Genomic DNA, 22,874 nt, shown 5'->3' on the forward strand with positions numbered 1-22,874 from the left:
TTTTTATGCTGTTTAAAAGTCTTACTTCATTTACCATAAATTTCCAAAAAGCCTTTTCTTCTGCTAAAATTATTGTCTAAGTGTCATTTTTTGCCAAAAATTCTCATTTTGTTGCCAAAAAAGCTTATTTTTTGAAATCAAAAACTATAGCGAAATAAGTAGATTAATTTTTTAAGTATAAAAGCCAGAATATCATTTTTCTCTGTTACTCAAGTTTTGTAGTTTTTTTGGTACCTAACATAATTATTAGTTATTTTTTCACGCTTTTTTGGTTACAAAAGTTAATTTTTTTGTGGGGAGGGGGATTACTTTGGTTAGTACATACATGCTGGTCATATTTTCAAATTCTTATTCATGGATCGTCTTCTTTTCTTTTTACAGAAAATTAATACACTCACCAAAGAGCAATTCCCGCTATTTTCAAAAATTTTTAAAAAGTCAAAAAATCAACTTCAGCTGTTCATAATTTGGTCCTGGGATGAGGGCGACTCACTTTCAGTGAACCAAAATTTAAGCTCAATCGGAATCAGTCGACGAGCTATGAAAGTTCCCTTCTGAGCTGAAGTCCTAACAAGGAAAGCATTCAAACTGGCAGCAGAATTTTTTGGTCCTACAAAAATAAACCACAGGAGCACCCAAAAATGTACCACGAAGTAAATTTTAGAGGCAGAATTTGATTTTTTTTCAATTTTTGGACAATTTTTGTAAATTTTAATCAAGCTCATTTTCCACGAAAGAAATTAAAATTTGATCAAATGGGGATAGAAAGCTGAAATTTGGTGTATTATCCCATTTTCAAGCTTTCCAGTCAATTTTTTGAACCCATCTGAAGCCTTTTGTGGATTTTTGGATTTTCCAGTTCTAAAAAAATTACCCAAAAAAAGCCCAAATGAAATTCAGCAGCAATCACAGATTTCGGTTTCACGTCCTAGTAAGTAGTCTTTTTGACGGATTTAAACACAAATTTTCAAAATACCTTTCTACTCATCGAAATCCAAAATTTTCTCCAGCGATAATTTTTGGGGAAAAAGTCCATTTACTTGTGAAAAAATCTCACGAAAGCCATTCACGGGATCGAACTCACTACTACAGAGTTTATCGCCTTACAGCAAAAGTCTTCAGTTAGCGTATAATTACCACAGAATACCCTTGAAAGTTTATAAATCGCCTCTAAACTTTTTTATTCCCATTTAACCACCAACAGCAGCTCACCGAGCCATCGACAGTCGTTTTAATTCTCGCATCGTCCTCACGACATGGTAGACATTTTCACATTACACGCGCCTTGTAGTATAAAATGTACCTATGTACTTCGAAGTAGAAACATGGTCCAGTTCTCATAAAACAATTTGAATTTCGCGATCCTAAAACATACCATAAAGGGCATGTCCCATTAAAATACATATAAGATCACTTTTTGTCTCAATTTCCATGGTCAGTTGTTATTTTACATTTTTTCTGAATTCGATTAAACAATATCCAACTGTCCTCTGGTCTGATTGAACTCGAAAGTCGAAACGCCATCTACTCAGTTATACAAACGTCTATATGTACATTGCATTTAAATCGCTTCATAACGTACCCTATCATTACTATAACGTGGGGCAATCGTAGTATATAATAAATGTGCACATAATAAAATTTTATTACCGAGCTAAATTACTCGGATATAATTTCTATACGCGTAACAGACGCGAATACGAGCAGAGAAAAAACTTACCATGTATAAGTAGATATATCTATAATGAAAAATGAAAAAAAAAATCATACTCGCACACCATTGGCTAAATGCAATAACTGTATGTAAGTATACTCTAATGTGAACTGTGTGGTAATCGCTTTGCTTGGTTAAACTCTTTGGTTAACTTCCTCATCTTTTTGTTATCACAGCAGGTATGTATCTAGATTTGCCCTTTTCTAGCTTTCAAACAAACACTTTTCTCTTTTTATTAAAATTCGTTGTTTTAATTTTGCCTCTCCCTAAAATCAAAGGCACTCGAATTTTTGAAAAAATCAAATTTGAAGTGCTTTTAGGTAAATGTTTTAAATGCTCTATATTTTGAAGAGCCATCTTAAAGCATCCCATAACTTTGCTCCTTCAGTTTTCAAGGCCGGTATCTCAACTCACATTTACGTTGTTCAGGTTGCTGTGTTACCAGGCTGAATATTCGATATTTATCCCCTCCCTGAACACCAGGTACCTACATCAACTCCAAAATTTCTGATGCTGGTATTTCGCATAGTTGTGCTCAGGTATAACGAACTAAACTTTTTTTATGAAAAATACTATTCATCAACCTCCCTCTCCCTCCACCCTCTTAAATGATAGTTTGGATTAGACTTTACGCAGGCTGCAAGAGCCATTTATGATTAAATAGAGTAGGTGCAAACTCTGCACGTGTTACTTAAAAGAGTACTCCTCTCTCTCCCCCTTCTCAGAACAAAAACATACACACACCTTTTTTTTCTTTACTCATGCACTTAGATAGTTAGACTACCTATACACTATTAAAATGTAGGTGTACCGTTCAAAGAGCTCGACGAGGTAAAGGGTGACGTGATATATTTCCGCAGCGAATAAATTTTATAAACGTGTAGTTGTGTACCTCCTCTGCCTTGCCTTTCGTTTGCAGTACGCTCGTGCCCATTAATTCGGAAGTGGCGCTGAAAAAAGCACATAGTAAAAATTATACGGTCGATTTTCACTCTTAAATTCACTTTACAGTGTAGCAATCGCATTGTTTTTATTAGATATCGCGATGCAGCGACCGACCTTTACACGCGTTCACACCTTTGATATCATCGACGTTTGTAGTATATTCGTGTTTTTTTTGTTGTATGTATTTTTCCAATACGAAATATGTGAGATGAATCGTACACATGAGTCATGAATTCATGATCGATATTGCTGGAGGAGAAACTTCATCCACAAGGTGGTCAATATTTTAAAGAAGAGCCAAGTTTGCATCGAAAGGAAGTGTTCAACCCTCCCTTCCTCCTTTCAAAAGCTAAATAGTTTTTAACTGCTCTCATTGATTTTTTTTCGCAAAACTAAAAGGTAGAACTTTGGAAAGCCATTTTCAGAATGAAAAATGAGCCAATGCTACACCACATACCCTCCCCCCAAATGGTAAAACATTTTGCTTACCAAAATAACCAAAACAAATATTTGAAAAAAATCAATCATTTTATTCAATTCTTCAACAAAATTTCAATTTTGATTACAAATTACAATACATACACTCTCTGAATTGAACGACACTAAACTAGATGGAAAGAACGTGCCCTAACCCCCCCCCCCCCAAGGGCGTATTCAGGGGGGGGGTGATTTGGGGTACAATCACCCCCCAGGGCCAAAAAATCCTTAGGTTAATATAATTTCCTACGATTTCTTGCATTGAAACACAGGAAAAAAATCATGTTGTTTTGCGTTTCTAGGGAGATAATTTGCTACAAATTTCAAAATTCATTGAAAATCACATTATCTCCCTAGGTACATAGTTGCATAATCTATGTACTAATTAAGTATTTTTGTTTCTTGAATTATGAATTTCCAATGCTTTTGTTTGCTTTCCTTTTTTGAAATCAAAATTTCTGGAAGCATATTTTTTCGTTATTATAAGGGAGAAAAGAAAAACTGAAAAACTGCTCCTTTTGCTCCAGCTTACTGATCATTATTGGAATTGAATAGGTACTGAGATTTTTCTCCCTCACTAACGAAAAATATGTTATCCAACTCAGGAGCAAAAATGATTTTCGACAATTTTGAATTATTTTTCTCGCGACGCTTAGGCAATAAACCTCGAAAATCGTCAAAAATCATTATCCCTCCCTAGTTGAACAAATTACTAATTCAAGTCTAAGGATGTGAGGAGTGTCAAGTTAAATCCAGAAAAATCAATTTTACAATCAGAAATGTAGTATTTTTTATTCTTTGGATTGACAAATCTCCAATTTGCCCTCGCTTCGCGCGTGCTTATCTGAATTTCATTATAAATAGGTATAAACAATTTACTGGGTGAATTTCAAAAATCTCACTCTGAGCAACACGTTTTTCAAGCTGAAATTCAGCATGAAAATGTCTGAAATGTGCCTACCTACCATTAAAATTTTTATACATATGAGCTCGTTGGGAATTTTGTGATTTTTGTCCCCCTACTTATGAGTCATTCATCACCCCCCAGGAGGAAATCCTGGATACGGGCTTGCGGCCCCCCCCACTAACATTTTTCAATTTTTGGCGAATTTTTTGAAAATTGAAAAAATTTAGAAGAGCAGTTGTAGTAGTGTGGGGTGTTACCGCACTTGCCACTTGGGTGGACTAACTGCTACATGTATCGAAGATGCTACTTGGTGTTACAAATTGAGGGTAGCTATCTCCGATGGGGGAAGAATGTCGGGAAACACTCTTTTACTAGGCCAGAGCTGAGGTACAGCTGCTGAGATCGTAGAACGAACGCGACACAATGAAATTGATACCTTAGGTACTTTAAGACGCTTTATTACGTGAGTCAGAGACAGCTTCACAACGTTACGCTGCTCTTTAAGAACATATTTAAGACTACACGAAATATACAAGCGAATGAGTAAAGACACGATTACTACAGAATAAAAACAAGTCCCTAAGTTGAGCTTACTCATCTGCATAGCAGGTATTCAGTCTCAACGTTGTGTAGCAAAGCTAACGAAAAACATACTGATGCTGCTTTCACAGCATCCGATCGGTGAAGCTTCTACGAACTACACCGCTAGATCGCGCCGCTAATGGAGCTGCGCGATGCTACGTATATGGGCTCACAACTTCCACTTATGGTGGTAGCTGCGGGCGCACGACCTACCGGTACACAGTTCTGTTTCAAAGGCAATTTTTAAATTGTTTCATGAAGTATACATTTTTTGAGCAAAATAAAACAATTCAACTTCCACAACTGTGCAGCCTCTTAGCGACTTTAAATTTCCTTTAGAAACTGAAATACAGGCCTCAAAAAGGTCAAATTGTGGTCGTTTTTGAATCTGGCGATTGCGTAAGCACACCAGACAATATATTCTCAAGAAAACCACCCGTTACTTACCTTCTTTGAAAATTTGATTTTTTCACTATTTTCGTGCTAAAAAAAATTTATAATGGACACAAGCCTTTGCTCACATCTTACAACTTGCGTTAGTGAATAGAAAAATCATAGTAATAATGTTAAGTATTAGCTTGAGTATTATTAATTAGCGATGAAGTAACATAAAATTAATAAGACATGGTTAGGTTATGCCTTTTGTCCAAGTCTTCAGCTGTAGGTGTAAATATGATGATCAACACCCATAGGGAAAAAGTGCATAAATTAAACTAAATAAGCATATTTCACTACTTACTGACACTGTACTTATCTTCTATTTCTTTCCCAGTCTCTACTCAGACTAAGAGCATCGACAGAAATGGATTACATGAAGTCCTTATTACTTGAGAGATACCTCCAATGACTAGTAAGATCAGTGAAATATCCAATGTTCCCTAATTAATAAACATAATTACTAATCACGTTAAATTGCACAAATTATCCACTTAGATAATGGGCAAAGCCAGGAAGGAGGGATGGGGGGGAAACTCTGTTGCTTTTACATCTGTGTTTTGATGTAGAACCAGCCATCGCGAGTAACCGAAACCAAATGAACTTCAATTATGTTGAAAATTTGGGTAAGGTGGTTTTAGGATATGCTCGTTTGATCTAGCTTGGTTTTATTCAAATATTGGAATGTGTGAGCTCAAAATAAAGGACTTTCACATGACTTTTTTGAAAAACAAGAACAATCAGACAAAAAAATAGTTTTCCTGGTCAGAAGAACCATATAAAGACTTGTTAGACACCCTGTTCTTTTTATTTTTTAAAATAAGCTGTGAAGTTTATTTTAAACTTGAACTAAAAATGCAGGTTGGTAGGTTTTCAGCTAATCATTATTTTAGATCTTCTGGAACCCCCATAACCAAAATTTAAAATTTTTATTTCAATTTTTGGCAAATTTTTCAAACTTTAATTTGTCATATGCCTCCCTGCCCCTAAAAACTAGTTTGTAAATGAGGGGTCAATTTTTTCATTTTTTTGTAAATTATGAAAAAGAAAAATACTCAATTGGCCCAAATTTGAGGTAATTGTAGAGAGAAGATAGGTGGGAACTTGGTCCTCCTAGGAGGATTTAGTTCCCTATGTACCTGTCCGGGTATGCTCGGCTAATTAATACCCTTCATCATCCCTCATACAGATTGTGTGTATGTCACTATTCGTCCGACCAATAAGATAAAAAATGATAAATCACTTTTAACACTTTATTGAGCTTCTCTTAATGAACATACATTTACACCACTTATAGGTAATACCTAGAGCTATAAATACACACACGTCCGTGCAGTTCTGCTCAAAAGGCTGGTTGTCCTAATGTCCACCCAGAGGAGCAATTACTCTAAGCAACCTGAGACAACTGTGAAGCGGACATGGCAGGCTGTTTCGGTCGTCCGCATCTCACCGAACTAATCCGCTAGATAGCACTGCACCAGCAGTGTTACCGACGACCGAGGGCATATATTCCCTGCTATAACAAGTACTTTGGGTCCTCATCTACCCTCTACATAATCTTATATAATCGCATTCCACACACCTGATTATTGAAAGCAAATCCTTGATGAGTCCCATCCCATTTTTAGGGGGGCATAAATAGCAAAAAGTTGAGGTAAAATATGCCCCAATATGCTCCATTTTTAATTTTATGAATTTGCTAATATGCTTTCAAAAAATATAATCACAAAGGGTATACACCATAGGGGGGTACAGAGCGATTTTTTCATTTTTTGATTAACTGGTTTTGTAAGTGTGGCTAAAACGTGAGACACAAGTACACCAAGTACCACATATGAGGATACACTTTACTTGAAGTAAAAAGTACGAAAATTATAAAATGTGTATACAAGCATGGCTCAGCTTTTTCAGGACTTTTCACTTTTAGTTGCACAAATATCTGAAGCTCATCAGAATAAAATTCACACATCATTCGTAATTTGAGTGAAGTGAAATTTTTGTACGGTGATGCCAGTTACTCAACTGGAATCATGATTAGTTACAAAAAATTATAACAATATGGTACAAGAATGCCTGAGCTTTTTCAGAACTTTCAGCTGTCAGCTTCTCATACCTCTAAAGCACATCTGTATACATTTTACATATCATTTGTAATTAATTTGGATAGTAAAATTTCTGTATAATGATGCAGCTTCCTCCACAACAAGATTGGGCACAACATAAAGGAATCATGATTAGTTACGATAATTATAAACTATAAATACAAGCATGCCTGAGCTTTTTCAGAACTTTGAGCTGCCAGCTTCTCATACCTATAAAGCACATCTGTATAAATTTCACACATCATTCGTAATCAATTTGGGTAGTGAAATTTCTGTATGATGATGCAGCTTCTTCTTCTACAAGATTAGGCACAACATTCTCATTTTTTGTTCTTATTAGACCATTTATAAAGTATACATTTTAAATGTGATATAATTTTCGAAAATTAAGCAGATCTTTACATCATCTATAGCTACACTTTTACTGTCATGATTTTTCAACTCATAATTATATTCAAGATGGTTGCAAGATACTTAGTCATAAGCGCATTAATCGAACTACCAATGCTGGTTTTTGCTATTCTTAGCGCATAAAATATATACTCACGCGATTCATAAAAAATGGTCACCGCGTAGGCTCCATACACGCTGCTAAATAATTGTACGCTTCGAGTCGATAGGATTACCTACGGATATAAAGGTGTAGGATGTCGTTAGGAATGTGGTACCGACGAATTTTTTTTTCTCTTTCCTCGATGGCCTTTCCAATACACGGTGCTGCGACTCGTTCGCGTAATTACAACCACTGTAGGTACAAATACGTACCTTCTTACATTAGACGATTTTTAATCTCAACAAGAACTGATAAGGAATTTTTTTGGCATCCTGAAGAACAATACCCTGAATCGAGTATATAGACTCTTTCTTACTGCAATATAATCCAAGTACGAGATGAAGCAAGTTTCTTACGTACAAGAGTGTAAGTAATTAAGAATCCGAGTAACGTTCTTAATCGGTATTAACGCCTTTTAAAGGTGTTCTCGACGTACAATTGTTGGAACAAAATGCCGAATAAGCGAATGTGTGCTCGTTCGTTGTGCTTAGTAAATTCTAAATTGTAACATAGAATTACCTACGTTTATAGAAATAACGTTGTTAATTCATCGTATAATTATTTTACGTCTCGTATGAACACACAATTAGGTAGAGTTTCCAGCGTTTCGAGAATGTCTACGATGGCTTGCTGCGGTTTATAAATCACGATGAAAAATTATTTCCAACGTGTGGCTAATTTAACAACTGAGAAATATTTTTATGTGTGGGAAGTTTCCGTGCAGTTGGAATTTCGAAACTTGTTTGATACGAATGTCGAATTTTAAACGCTTTTTCAAAAGGTTTGGAAAATCTCAGAGCGAATATGTGGCTTTAAAATGTTGAAATTTTGGTCGTGGAAAATTTTATTTTAAATAAACCAGGCTGTTTGTTTTTATGAATGTTTCGGTCTCTTTTCCTCATGTTGGACTCGAACAAAAACAAAACGAACCCATCGAGAGAAAACATCGGAATTTTTGGGTCATTGGTTTTTCACCAAACTCGAAAATCGTAACAGTGAAAAGTTTCGTGAAATTTTCAGATTTCTGAGAAAAATTCGCAGAAATTGGCCAATAAGTGGGCAATTTAGAGGAAAACGTTGAAAATAAAGACGACGATAAAATTATATGAAAATTTGCCGAAAAAGACGTGTACTCGATCTTTTCATCTTTTTTTTCCACCCTGAAAGTTCAAACTGATATAAATTTTAAATGAAGATCTGCTCTCGTAACGATGCTCATCGTACCGCATTTTTTTCTCCCAAATTGTGAAAATTATCAACGAAAAAAATATTTTAACGCCCAAACTAAGTAAACCGAAACTTTTTTCTAGCTGTAAACTTTTTCTCGCAAACGTTCAATTTTATTATCGTAAATCAGTCGGCCAGTGTCTCGTGGTTCTTTTCTTTTTTCTGTCCTTTTTGTGTTTCTTAACCCTTATACGAGTACTATACTGCTGGAAACAACAAAACTGTTGGGATTCTTGTATCAAAGCGGTTGATTTGATTTCACATCGGATTGCGCCTATTCTGTAATCCAAATATCCTGTTTCGTTGGGTTCTCGGCAAACTTTTCTTAGTTTGTTTTACCCTCGTCGTCGTCGTTTCTTTATCTTGGATTCTTTTTAGTTTGCTTTTTCCACGTTTGGTTTTGCGAAGAAAAAAATTTATTCGTCGAATTCGGAATTATGCGTATTATTCTTGGGTGGAACACCTCGAATCCGGCATCCAACGTGTCTGTGTACTGTTGAAGGGATTCGAATGGAAAATCTATTGGATTAGAAATGAGCAGATAAAGTAACTAGATTAAACTTCACGGTTTGACGCGATCTGGCGTCGAATTTAAATAAATTGCGCCAAAGATGAATGAGGAGCAAATCTCACGAAATACTAGGGGTTTATTGACGTATGATGAGGAAAAAGAGAAAATTATGGGAAAACTGCGACGTCGACGTGAAACTGAAAGCAGTTTTTTTTTTTTTTTTTGAAGCAGACAAATAGGTATAGGTAAAGGTAACCAGAAGCACCATATTTGAAGAATTTTCAATTGAATCTTGTGCTGTAATAAAAACAAAAGAGAAACGAGAGAAATGTGTAATTGATAACGATCTTTTTATAGATGACCGTGTAATGATACATATAAAACCCTCTGAATAACGAATCGTTTGACAAATTACTTCCTCGCGATAAAATGTCGAACCAATTTCATTTTCGAATCGGCTCGTGTAGATTTTCCTTTCGAGATATGGACGTTTTTCGTTTAGAGTCAACGCACTTTGCTTCCTTTTGCTCCCCTTTCTATTCATTGTCAGTGGAATAAAATCGTTTGCGAATTCACAATTCGCGAATATGTACAACTATGCGTATACCTACCTGAACCTAAGTTTCGTTTATTTCTTTTAGTTGCTTACCCTTTCGTTTTGATTCAGTTTTCATTTAGGGTAATGTAATGAGAATTTCTAAAGCAATTTTTCGTTCACAAAATTTTGAAGTGATTCCGCCACATATTTTGTGGTGTGCCAATTTAAGGGTCAGCTTGCTTATTTCAAAATGCGAAAGTGACCGGCCAAAGTCAACTACGTGTGACTTTTTGAATTTTCCGTTAAATCTGCCTCCACCCCTTCCCCCTTCCTAGATTGAAAACAACAAAATAGTTTTATGTTGCACCAATTTTTTTTCGATTTTTTTTTCTTTTTTCTTTTCGTTTTCAACTTGAACAAAAAAAATGGGAAAATATCAATTTGATATTTTATTGAACATCACTTTTATTTTTTCGATTATTTTTAGAATTTTTTTCGGTATTTTTTTGACTTTTCATATTTTTTGACATCAGCTGGTTAATGGATTTTTTATCTTGGTAAAATTGCAAAATTTAAAGTATTTTAAAGAATTGAAGTCTTTGTTTCAAAATTATTGAAAGTCGAGAAAATTTGAAAATTGATTCAAAAAAAGAACAGGACAAAATTTCTGGAAAATGATTAAAAATTGAAGCAAAAATTGAACGCTTAAATTGCACAAATTTTCCAATTTAAGAGCACTTTCTGAAAAAAATCGATAAAATGCTGAAATCTTGTAGAATATTGCAAAAGGAACATAGAAAACATTTTTTAAACGTTGTTCAACTAGTTATCATTGTTGCAGAACATCGCAAAAATACACCTCTCTAAATTAACACAAAAATCAATGAAAATGTTATAAAAATTCAGTTGAATAGAAAATAATCAAAATTTACGTGGAAACCGTAGAACGTGTAAAAACTGAAAAAAGTGTGATTTGTACACTCTCATAGGTAAAGAAATAAAAAAAATCTCGTTAAAAAAATTGAGCAATTTTTAATTTAAAAAAAAAAAAAATCAAAATTCAAATCATATCAGACAACATTAATCATAGAAGTATTATTGCAAAAAAAAAATGGCAAAAATAGCAAAAAAAGCTTGCTTTAAATCAATAAAAATTTGACAAAATTAATAAACAAGAATTGCTGAAGGTGGCTTGAGTGACAAAAAGAGTGTTACAATTTTGTGAAATTTATCTCATTGTTTCTCTTCTTTTATTTTTTCATAAGACATCAGCAACTTTCGTACTTATAATTTTATCAACATTTTTATTGATTTCAGGCTACTTTTTCGTGCAAATTTTAATTATTTCATATTATTCATTTGAGAAAATTTGGTCAATATTTAGAGTAATTTTCTCGAAATTTCATGAATTTTTACAAGTTTTACATTGATTTATTATACTTTGTGGGAATTTGGGGTTTGGAAGAAGTCAAATCGATAAAAGTTGAAATTGCGTTCAGAATCAGAACCTTCGAAAACATTAACATTCGAAAAATTTATATGAAGATTTTGACCCTAATGGAACGGTCACTGAGAGCGTGGAAGAAGTCAGATCGAAAAAATGAGATCATAATATTCATTATGTCATGTGATATTTTATAACACTTCTTAGACCAGGACTATGACAGAAGGAGGTGCTGGAGACGTGAAAGGGATCAAATATTCGGTACATCGCATAGTTTCAACATTTTTTCAAAACATTTACCCCAATTTTAGGGCGACGGTGCCCATTTCTATTGAGAGTGTCCCATTTTGAAAATACATAATATGTACATATAAGTTTTATCCACATACCATAAAAAGCTGCTTCTGTACAATTTTTTTTTGAATTTCGAATTACAGCATAGAGCTTGAGTTTGCTTAAACTTTAAATTTGAAAAGGCCCATCTAGTTTTCAACATTATTTGACCTCCAGAAATCCATAATAATATTTATATAATATTTATTGATTTCCCCAGCTGTAAAATTTGTTTTAATGAATGTAAGTATAATGTTGTTCATAAGATATTCACCTTTGAAGTTGATGATTAATTACCACACATAGATGAAATAAACAAAGCCTCCATCCCATTTCACTCTGATAAGTTTAGAAACCATCTGAAAGTATTTTTAATTATGCTTTTAAAATTCATGCAACCGTTTTCGAAGAATCAAAAGTTGATTAAATTGACTTGAAAAAGCTGTAGTGTTGCTTTCGACCAGCGTTTTGAAATTTTCAATGGATTTTTGACGTTTTTAGCCTTCGAAAGTTCCAAAAAAAAAGTCCCAAATGAAATTTAGTACAGTACCATGTAAATTAATTGACACGGTTTGAAAAAAATAAAAATTTTATTTTTTTTTATTTCATCCATTTAGCAGGTTTGAGTTCGAGAAAAATAAACTAATTTTTTGAAAAAATGGTTTCTAAGAAATACGAATAAGAATTGAGAACAGGTGTTTGGAGTAATGTTTATCTTGTTTAGATAAAGAAAAAGGTGTAGCTTTGTAATATCTTAGCTATTTCGAGTATCAAGAAGCATTGTATAAAAAATTCAACTGATAAGCGTTGCGTACAGCCCAGTTATCTGGATGAGTCATAGACTGGCGATGTCATCATATCATCATTCAACGCGTCGACCTTTGAAAGTTGATACCTATATGTCATTCTATATTCATTATTTACGTGATTTGGCTTTCTTTTTTACCTACAAAAGACGTATCCAAACTGGCAGGAAAATTTCGAGATCAAACGAAGCTACTTACTTTAGTCCTCTCATACAACACCTGTGTAAATGTACGAGATTAAAAAATGATACAAAAAATACTCCACTCATCAAACTGCGAGTTTATACATACTCAGAACTTTTTGATATTGAGAATGGAGTCCCTCAAGGCTCTATGCTTAGCACCATCCTATTTATACTCCTAATTGATGATGTCTGTAGTATTATTTCCCAACCTCTTTCCTTAAGAATTTTTGCAGATGATATAAACATTTCAATACGCTCAAATAACATCAAACTAGCCTCAGAAATGATCCAAAAAACTCTCAATTGTACCTATTGAAAAATTGGCTGAATCAAATGGACTAACATTTTCTGAATCTAAAACTCACTGTATACTTTTTACTAAGAGAAATAAAACTTACCCAGAACCTATCCTTGAATTCAAAGGACATCCTTTAGTTTTTAAACCAACTACCAAATTCCTCGGACTTACTTTTGATAAAAAACTTACTTGGACTCCTCATTTTCTCAACATAAAAGCTCAACTTAACAAACGTTTAAATTTACTAAAAATTGTTAAAAATCCAAAGTATAACCCATCACGCCAACTATTACTTCACTTATACAAAGCTCTGATACGTAGTAAAATTGAATATGGAAGTCCATGCTTTACAAACCTGTCAAATAAAACTACTAACATTCTCCAAACAGTTCAAAATTCCTCCTTGCGCATCTGCATAGGTGCTCTCTATTCGTCTCCAATTAATAGCATTTATTGTGAAGCTGCAGAGCTTCCTCCCGATTTTAGGAAAATTCTCATGACAAACAAATTCTTAACAACTGTTGCAAATAATCCATCTCACCCTCTTCAAAGGTCACTCAATGTCTACAGCTCTCAGCATTTCCTCCATACTTCAGGTCCAATCCCAGAATTTATCAAAATTATGAACAACCTACAAATAGACCCAAAAAACATAATCCATAAACCAATATCTTATCCCCCTTGGTCTCTCAAACCTATACAGATGGAATTCTACTTAAAAAACTACCCAAAACATGATTACTCCCCATTATTAATTAAGAGTCATTACTTAGAACTGTTATCAAACTATACTGAATATAACTTATGCTTCACAGATGGTTCAAAAATTTCTAACATTCATACTGGTTATGCTTCACAACTGTGCCTCAATTTTTACTGCTGAACTCACTGCCATTAAACATTGCCTAATAGATATAATTTCCATTCAATCAGAAAATAAAAAGTTCTTAATCCAAAGCGACTCACTAAGTTCACTGCTATCCATTCAAAACATTTTTTCTGACCATCCCATAGTCCAAGACATACATAAGTTCCTTTTCAATCTCCAATATAATGATTACTCAATTAGCTTCATGTATGTTCCCAGCCACATAGGTATCACTGGAAACGAAACTGTTGATAGATTAGCAAAAACAGCCGCTGCCCCCTCCCCTCTTACCTCTCTCACTCCTGATGACACTAAATCTCTTATCACTCACAACACATTTACTAACTGGCAGAACTTTTGGTCACAACAAACTTCAAACAAACTCTTCCAACATAAAAAAACAACCCTCCCCTGGAAAAATCTAGGCCACCTGAACAGAAAAGAAGAAATCCTTATTACTAGACTAAGAATAGGCCACACAAAAATTACTCATAACCACTTATACCAAAAAGAACCAAAACCCTCATGCCAATTTTGCAGAAACGAACCCACATCCATCCAACACATACTTTTCAACTGTCCCCAAATAAAACAGACTTACACTACAGATAAAAGAAAACCCTCCTACTATTCCCGACGAACCCTCGGAAATACAAAAATTCATCTCCCTAATAAAAAACCTCAACCTCACAAACAAAATCTAACCTCCCCCCCCTTTCGGGTGTAATAATCTTGTAATTATAAACACCCCCCCCCCAAAAAAAAAAAAAAAATTTGAAGCGTTGGGCGATTTAAAAAAATAAAATCCGAGCCAATAAAGACAAAAGGAAATCAAAATCTTATCTATTTCAGCTATCGATTTGAAAATCGGCGAGTACTCTATTTTTCCCTCCTCTCCCTTTTCTTGGTTCAGTTGAAAGCGATTTCGAGTCATTCTGAGAAGTTCTTAGAGCCTCCAAAAATGTTTGTAAATTACAACATCCCCTCGAAACTTCGTCCAGTCAAGTTGCCAAGTAGTATTTTCGACCCTCCTTCTCCTCTTGATCGATGAGTGGGGGGGGGGGGTGGAAGTGATGTTGAGTAGTTCTGGAATCTCCAGCGGTATTTTAGAAGTTGAAGTTCACCAACAGGAGGGACGAATTTTGAAAATTTGTGCATAAATTAATCGATAAGGCTTGAACAGTCAATATGAATTTCATCCTAGCCTTTTTTGTGAAATTTTTTGAAGATATGAAAATACAAAAATTGTAGGGAACTCTCAAAATAGGTACTTGAAAACATCATCAAACAGTTGGGAGGGGGCGGGGTCAAAATTAGAAAGAAAATTACATTTTACTCGACGAAATTTTCGAAACACCCCCCTCATTGAGATAAATTCGCATAAAAAATAAACGATTATTCATAAAGCAGGAAAATCGACTATCGACGAATAAAAACCACTTCGCATCGTATTAATTTTCAACTAGAGTAAGATTATCGAAGAAAACAGCGCTAAGATTTCATAAGCTACGGACTGCATCCGAGGTACTCTTGCAAATACTCGTGTTTGAGGGGATGGCGGGCAGACGTGGAACCTGCAAATGGACCAGAGCGCAGCGTAACGTCGTTGGTGGTGGGTTAAAACGTGTCAGAAACTGTGTCGGGGTTGTTATTTCATTACTAGGTTAAAAGGTAACTAGAGAAATGGTGTATGTGTGTCTGAATCGCGCTCGTTCGTTCAGCAGTTTGTATTTGTACGTACATATGGTACCTGCAGCCCCGTAAATAGCGCAACGATAGGCAACTTATTATACGTGTCGAGAGTAGGCTCACAGATGAAGAGGGGCTCGCAGCGATTGCGTTGGTTGATCGTGTGTCGTATGCCCAATGCCCTGTGTGACTCACAGTGAGTGAGAAACAAGAGAGAGAGACCTGGCTGGAGAGTGGAGACGACCGAGGACCGCTAGTTTTTACACGAGCAAGTTCGAGGTTCGGTGTTCGGTGGAATGGGTATTCGAGTCGACCAGTTAGTTGTGCTGGTGATGGTGGTTCTATTAGCTTGATTAAAACCCATTATTATTTGTACGTCGGTCGGTGTGACTGTGTGACACGGTGCGGTGTGTTTTTGCTCTCGCGAATTAAGCCGTTACGTAATCTGATGATTATTTTTCTCGACCCAATGGTCTAGGTGCGTTTCTCTGTTTATTTCTGGTAATTTTTTTTTTCACGTGGATGAAATTTTATCGTTCGTATCGTACAGTGTTCGAGGTAATCGTTGTCGTGTAATTTTTCGCCATTCACGTGGGTAATTTAGCGAATGTGTTTTATAGATAATTGAGCCTCAAGCCCGAGCCGAAAACCCTGCGTTTTTTTTTGTTTCATTTACACGGCGCATGCGCCGTTATGGTTCGCGATATGTTACGAGTTTAATTAATTAAAAGATGATTTTTTTTTCTTCGACAAAGTGCGTGGGAGTAGTGTCGAGTTAATTAATTTCTTGCACCGGTATGATCTCGAGTTAGGTGATAATAAGCTGCGTTCGTTTCTCTTTCGTTTGCTGTTGTTGTGTTTGTTTTTTGTATTTCGAGTTTTAATCTGGTCGTATATATTGTGTATAAAGTTCAAGTGCGTAATCACCTCGTATGTAATTAAATTTCGCGCCCGGTTCGGCGTGTAAAGTTGATAATTCAACGTGTCCAATTGGTTTATCCAGCTGGTGCTCTTGTTCCCTCCCCCTCTACTTTGACCATCCTTGTTGTATTTTTTCATACAAGGAGAATCATCCGAAACGGTAAATTTACCGAATTTTTTTCTATACTTGATTTGACTCGTATTCTTATTACTTATTTACGAGTACCTATATTAATTTTACAATCGAAGATAACGTTCAACGAGATCATAACCACAAATGTTTATTATTTTGTTACAGGACTAAAGATGAAAGAGAAAAAAGCTGGTACACTTGGTAAAGTGCAAAAGCTCAAGAAACGACTCAGCTTGAGTTTTGGACGATTATGTAAGTGTTTCTCAACTAATTCATTTATTTATAAACTGACCTCTGAGTAATGAGTAATTGATTATGTATGTATTTCAACTCTCCCCTCATCTTCCCATTCCTTGATGCAATATTTTGGGATAATAATTGTACGAGATTGTCTTTCCATGTTAGATAGAGGTACCTATAGGTATATTGGTAATTCGTGATATCGTATTGCAATATTGTAATTATACCTATGTGGTTATATTATCCGGTAATTCGTGAATTTCTTCTTAGAGATTGTAAATTTATAGTTGCCCTGTGCCTGTGACGATGACGACGACGATGCCTGAGATCGTAATACGGTCTGATTGTATTTTACTATGTACGTGTAATCGAACCGAAAAATTTTTATCACGATGTTCTATCCTCTCGTCTTTTGTCTAGTTTTGGTCAAGTTCGACCTCGATGGGTTTTTGACTCGAGTACTCGAATGTTTGATGGACGAATAGAAGAAAAAAAATCACACAGTGGGTGTTCAGAATAGAGTAATAGGTACTCGTAAAAAAAGAGTTCATGGTGGTCGGGGTATTCGGTACACCCCCCTCGACCCTCACTCATAGAAATATTTTGGCCTATATCATAAATTTGGTGACTTGCAAAGATTTCCATTTGAAATAATATTTTTCCTTTTCGTGTGATTTTTTTTCCACCGATTTGATGGTCGAGTGATTCGAATATTTTATTGTGCAAGTGTGTGTTATTGATTTATAAAGACATGATCCCCTCTTCTTCGTCATAATTTTTCTTCTTTCGTTTTTCTATACATATTTACTGAGTATTTCTTTGTAATGAATTTCGTCACGCTTATGGATTTTATGGAGGTTGAATTTTTTGCTTCATCGTGAATAATGGGGAAAAGATGAGAGATGTTCAACGAGTCTATAGATTTGCAATTTGGTCTACTAGAGTGTTTCAAATAATTTCACTTGTTTTTCAAAATTTGGAGATTTCTTGATCCCAAATGAAATGAATTTTTCAGATCAAAGTCAGACAAATTTCATTTGAAAAACAGTGAAATTATAAGGAAAATTCCAGGGCTCATACTCGGTTCCTTTTTCGACATTTTGGTTTGCAAAGTTATTTTATTTTATTTTATTTTTGAATTTTTCAATGTTTGATTTTTTTTAAATGTTGGTCTTGCTTTTAAAAAGGTAGACGGTATCACCGAAAATTAATAATTTACGAAATTCACTTTCTTCCTTTTTCCTACTGGTTTATACTGATTTACCTTTGCGTAAGATTATCGAGGTCTCATTTTCTGCCAAAAATAATAAAAAAGCTCAGTTTTTGTCAGAATTGCAGAGAATTGTTGTTTCTTGACAAAAATTACTAAAAATTGTGGCTTATTCGCAAAAAACTCCAAGTATCACTTTTTTTTTCTTCAAAAATTGCCCAAAAGTCTCGCTTTGTTTCCAAAAATTGCCTGTAATATCTTTCACGAGAAATAAAAGAAGAAACCATTACAAAACGAATGATAAAATATAATGAATAAAACACACGTAAGAATAAAGGTACCAAACTAAAAAGATGATGAAATAATACCAATAGGTTGCGACTACGATTACATAGATCGCGCTAAAATCGAATAAAAATAATAAAATAATAATATTATCGAAGTAAAACGTATCAACCTCCCCCACTAAGGGGAAAAACGTTTTGGGGATCTCCTGTCACGAGTAGAACGACGAAGAACCGGAGGAGGCGAAGCAGTAGCCTCTTGAAAGGATTGCTCATGAACATCGTGATCATGAAGCTCTTGATCTTCGAATTGATCCGCAAACGAATAAGGAGTAGAGGAAACAGCTCCAGCAACATCGAACGAACGACTTCGAATTTGATTTGCATGACGCTTCGCGATGGAACCATTATCGTTGATCAAATACAGTACTTTACCAAGACGACTATGTATAAAACCATAGGCCCATTTTTCGCTTTTATTATAAACACGATATTGAACCTTTTGATTAGGACAAAATGATCGTCTAGGTTCATCCGCAATCTCCTTGGTCTCAGAATCCTTCGGTAGTAGTAGGTCGAGCGTTGTGTTCATTGAACGACTGAACATTAATTCAAACGGCGATTTATTAGTTGTAGAATTAGGCGCACGACGATAGGACTGCAGAAAACGAGCCAATCGTTGAGTTAAAGTGCCATTGGTGTCGCATTTTAAACCATTTTTTACCGTCTGTACGTAACGCTCAACTTGTCCGTTGGATTGAGGGTGGAACGGAGGGGAAGTAACATGCTTTACGCCAATACTTCGCAGGTAGGTACTCATTTCCGATGAAACAAACTGAGGAGCGTTGTCCGAAACGAGCACAGTAGGATTGCCGAAACGACTAAAACATTCGACAAAACATTCGATGACCTTTTCAGTAGTAATTGACTGCAGCGGATAAACTTCTACCCATTTCGAGTAAGCATCGACCAAAATGAGTAAATTCGTACCATCGAGTGTACCAATATCGAAATGTACTCGTTGCCACGGAGCTTTAGGATTCTCCCACTGATGAGGCGGAAGTTTATCGGCGTTTCGAGCGTTTTTACCGCAAATTTCACACTGCGCGACCATTTTTTCGATGCACTGGTCGATTTTTGGCCAATAAATGTAGCTCTGAGCGAGTTGTTTACATTTTACAATTCCCAGATGACCAGAATGAATTTCGCGTAGAACCGCATCGCGAAATTTGGTAGGAATGTAAACACGTTCGTTACGAAAAATACAGCCATTATACAAAGAGTATGCGCACAACTCCTTGGGCTTTAACGAACATTGCTCTTCACCGGACAGCTGACGAAGTAGAGAAGCTGTGGTAGGATCTTTCAAAGTTTCCTCGGCAATTTGAGCAGCAGTAACTGGAATTTTCTGCAACAACTCTTTCTGTAGAAACGTAGGTGTATCGATTTGGTTAACATCGACTTCGTTATAAGGAAAACGACTGACAAAATCGGCATTGGCGTTCTGTTCGGAACGGCGGTACTTGATTTCGTAGTCAAAACCTTGAAGAAAAATGGCGTAATGCAAAAGTCGGGTAGCACTGAGTGAAGGTTTAGCAGCATGAGCGGCGAAAATCGATTGAAGAGGACGACAGTCGGTAATTAACGTAAATTTTCTTCCAAATAAGTAATTGAAAAACTTACGCGTTCCCCAGTAGATGGAAAGTGCCTCCTTATCAATCTGGCTATAACGCTGCTCTGTAGGAGTAAGCTTACGAGAAACAAACGCAATCGGGCGCTCACCATTTTCATCTTCGTGACTCAAAACGGCGCCAATCGCTTCTGGAGATGCATCGGTTGCTAGAATCAATTTTTTGCTCGGATCGAAATGAGTCAAAACGCGATCACTAGCTATCTCCTTTTTAATATTCTCAAACGCAGCACTGCAAGCCTTAGTCCATTTAAATCTGGCATTTTTCTGCAAAAGTTTACCCAAAGGAGCAAATAATTGACTCATATTAGGAACAAAACGCGCGTAGTAATTCACTAAGCCTTGAAACGATTTCAGCTCAGCAGCAGTACGAGGTTGTTTAGCATTTAAAACTGCCTCAATTTTCTCTTGCGTTTTATGAACTCCATTGGAATCAATTTCGTAACCAAGGTAGGTTAAACGGTCAGTAAGAAAATCGCACTTTTTCTTATTCAAACGAATGTTGAACTTACGGCATAATTCGAAAAATTTACGAACTCGCATTAAATGTTCTTTAGCAGTAGCAGAAGCGATTTTAACGTCATCGTAGAAAACGCACGATCCTGGAAGATCTTTCAGCATAGATTCCATAAATCTTTGCCACTTCGCTGCGGCACATTGAACACCGTAATTCATACGATTCACGTTGTGTAAACCCTTTGGAGTATTCACCGTTAAAATTTTCGAAGCGTTCAACGTAGTACACATGTGCATATAAGCTTCACTGATGTCAAACTTCGAAAAATAGCGACAATTACCAGATCCATGAAACGTTTCTTCCACATTTGGAATTGGGTAATCTTCAGGTACGATGTGTCGATTAACAGTTACGCTATAATCGCCAACTAAACGTACACGACCGTCAGATTTAATCACTGGCACAACTGGAGTAGCCCATTCTGAAGAAGTGACAGGCGTATAAACTCCTTCGGCGACCAAACGATCAATTTCAGCATTAACAGCAGCTTGAAGCGCATAGGGAACTGGTCTAGCTCGACAGTATATCGGAACAGTCTCAGGTTTCAAATAAATTTCAGCCTCGACGTCTGGAATTCGTCCAATACCACTGGCAAAAATATCCGCGAACTCTTCGGTTAAACGTAAAATACCATTTTTCAACTCGACATGTTCAGAAACAGTCTGATTGATAACGTTCTCGGAATCAGCAGGTTTGTAGCAATGATCTCGAATATCGATATTTAAAGGTAGCAACCAATCGAGACCAACAACACTTGAATAATCACCATCGACGATTTGCAGTTCGAGATCGAGTGATTTTTGTTTGTAGGAAACCGTAACAGGTACAATACCGATGATAGTAAGTTCACCACCAGTGTACGAAGTAAGTGGGATATTTTCAGCTCGCATATTAGATAACAAACCAAGCTGACGTGCTTCACTCTTCGATAATAACGTGTAAGCAGAACCGCTATCCGCTTCGAAACGTACTTCACGACCATTTACTGATAAAGTAAGTTTTATCTTCGGCGTTGGAGCACTGCTTATGGCGGAAATACTAGCGATATCAACCACTTTAACGGATCTAGCTGACTGAGATTCGTTTAACGCACGTATCATTTCAGATCTAGACATACCGCAAACGCTAGGAAGATGACCCGTTTTGCTGCACTTTTTGCATTTTGTATTTTTACTGCAATTTCTGCACTCTGTTGCCTTATGATCTTTTCGTCCGCAATGGTAGCATACGATGACTTGAGATGACGAATTCGATGAGGCGTTAGATTTGGGTTTTTCACTCTTCGAAGAAGACGTATTCGACGCAGCGGCAGATTGGGGTTTTTTCTTCTTACGCACTGACTCGTTGATTTTGTTCATCGAGTTATCACTATTCGACCTTGACGAATTGGTAGCAGTTTCGCCAGTCGGAGCAGATTGTAACTGAGTAACACCCTTACCTGCTTGTTCAGCAGCTTTCGCACGAGCAATAACATCTTTCAACGCAAGATTCGGGGTAGAGAAGTAATAATTTTGCAAACTCGTATCACGTACTCCCGCAATAATGCGATCTCGAATCTCCTCGTCTAAACGTGCATCGGTATCAAACTCGCATCCGATCGTTAGTTCCTTTAAAGCAGCATGAAACGAATTGAAATCTTCGTTTTCTTGCTGAACACGGGAGCGAAATTTGTATCGACATACTGCTGATAGCGGTGATGGGTTGTAATGTTCGATTAATGCTTCGGTCAACGTTTTGAAATCCATGTCCTTCGGCTTTTTCGGTACTGAAATTTTCTTCATAATAGAGTAAGTTTCAGGTCCAACCGACGCAATTAGAAAATTAACTTTGTCGGCATCGAGAACCTTGTAGCAATTGAGATGACTGGTGAATTGCTCCAACCATGATTCAAAATCTTCTTTTGTAGCATCGAAGCGACCAAATGGAGGAGGAATATTAGCCGCCATCTCGCACGAAGAAAACGACGCACCGGACTCGGAGGAACTATCGGAATCGTAAATACTATCACTTACATCGTCGACCATAACAATTCGCACATACGCACATATTTAAAAGGCATCCTCGTCGCCAGTTGTAATATCTTTCACGAGAAATAAAAGAAGAAACCATTACAAAACGAATGATAAAATATAATGAATAAAACACACGTAAGAATAAAGGTACCAAACTAAAAAGATGATGAAATAATACCAATAGGTTGCGACTACGATTACATAGATCGCGCTAAAATCGAATAAAAATAATAAAATAATAATATTATCGAAG

General features: G+C 36.0%; 1 protein-coding gene across 2 annotated transcripts in view; it reads left to right on the forward strand.

Moving 5' to 3' along the window:
- The window catches only part of Eip63E (cyclin dependent kinase Eip63E), a 375,533-nt gene that overhangs the window by 44,882 nt on the left and 307,777 nt on the right, over positions 1-22,874 (forward strand). Inside the window, exons 1-2 of one of the 2 annotated variants that reach the window (XM_065355993.1) lie at positions 15,872-16,695; positions 16,834-16,920. In XM_065355993.1, coding sequence (XP_065212065.1) covers positions 16,842-16,920 — 79 coding nt within the window. In that variant the 5' untranslated portion in view covers positions 15,872-16,695; positions 16,834-16,841. Of the gene's footprint in view, positions 1-15,871; positions 16,696-16,833; positions 16,921-22,874 lie in introns of those variants that run through there. The other variant, XM_065355991.1, reaches the window with a different exon arrangement.

This window comes from Planococcus citri, chromosome 3 (genome assembly GCF_950023065.1).
Source record: "Planococcus citri chromosome 3, ihPlaCitr1.1, whole genome shotgun sequence".
Lineage (NCBI taxonomy): Eukaryota > Metazoa > Arthropoda > Insecta > Hemiptera > Pseudococcidae > Planococcus > Planococcus citri.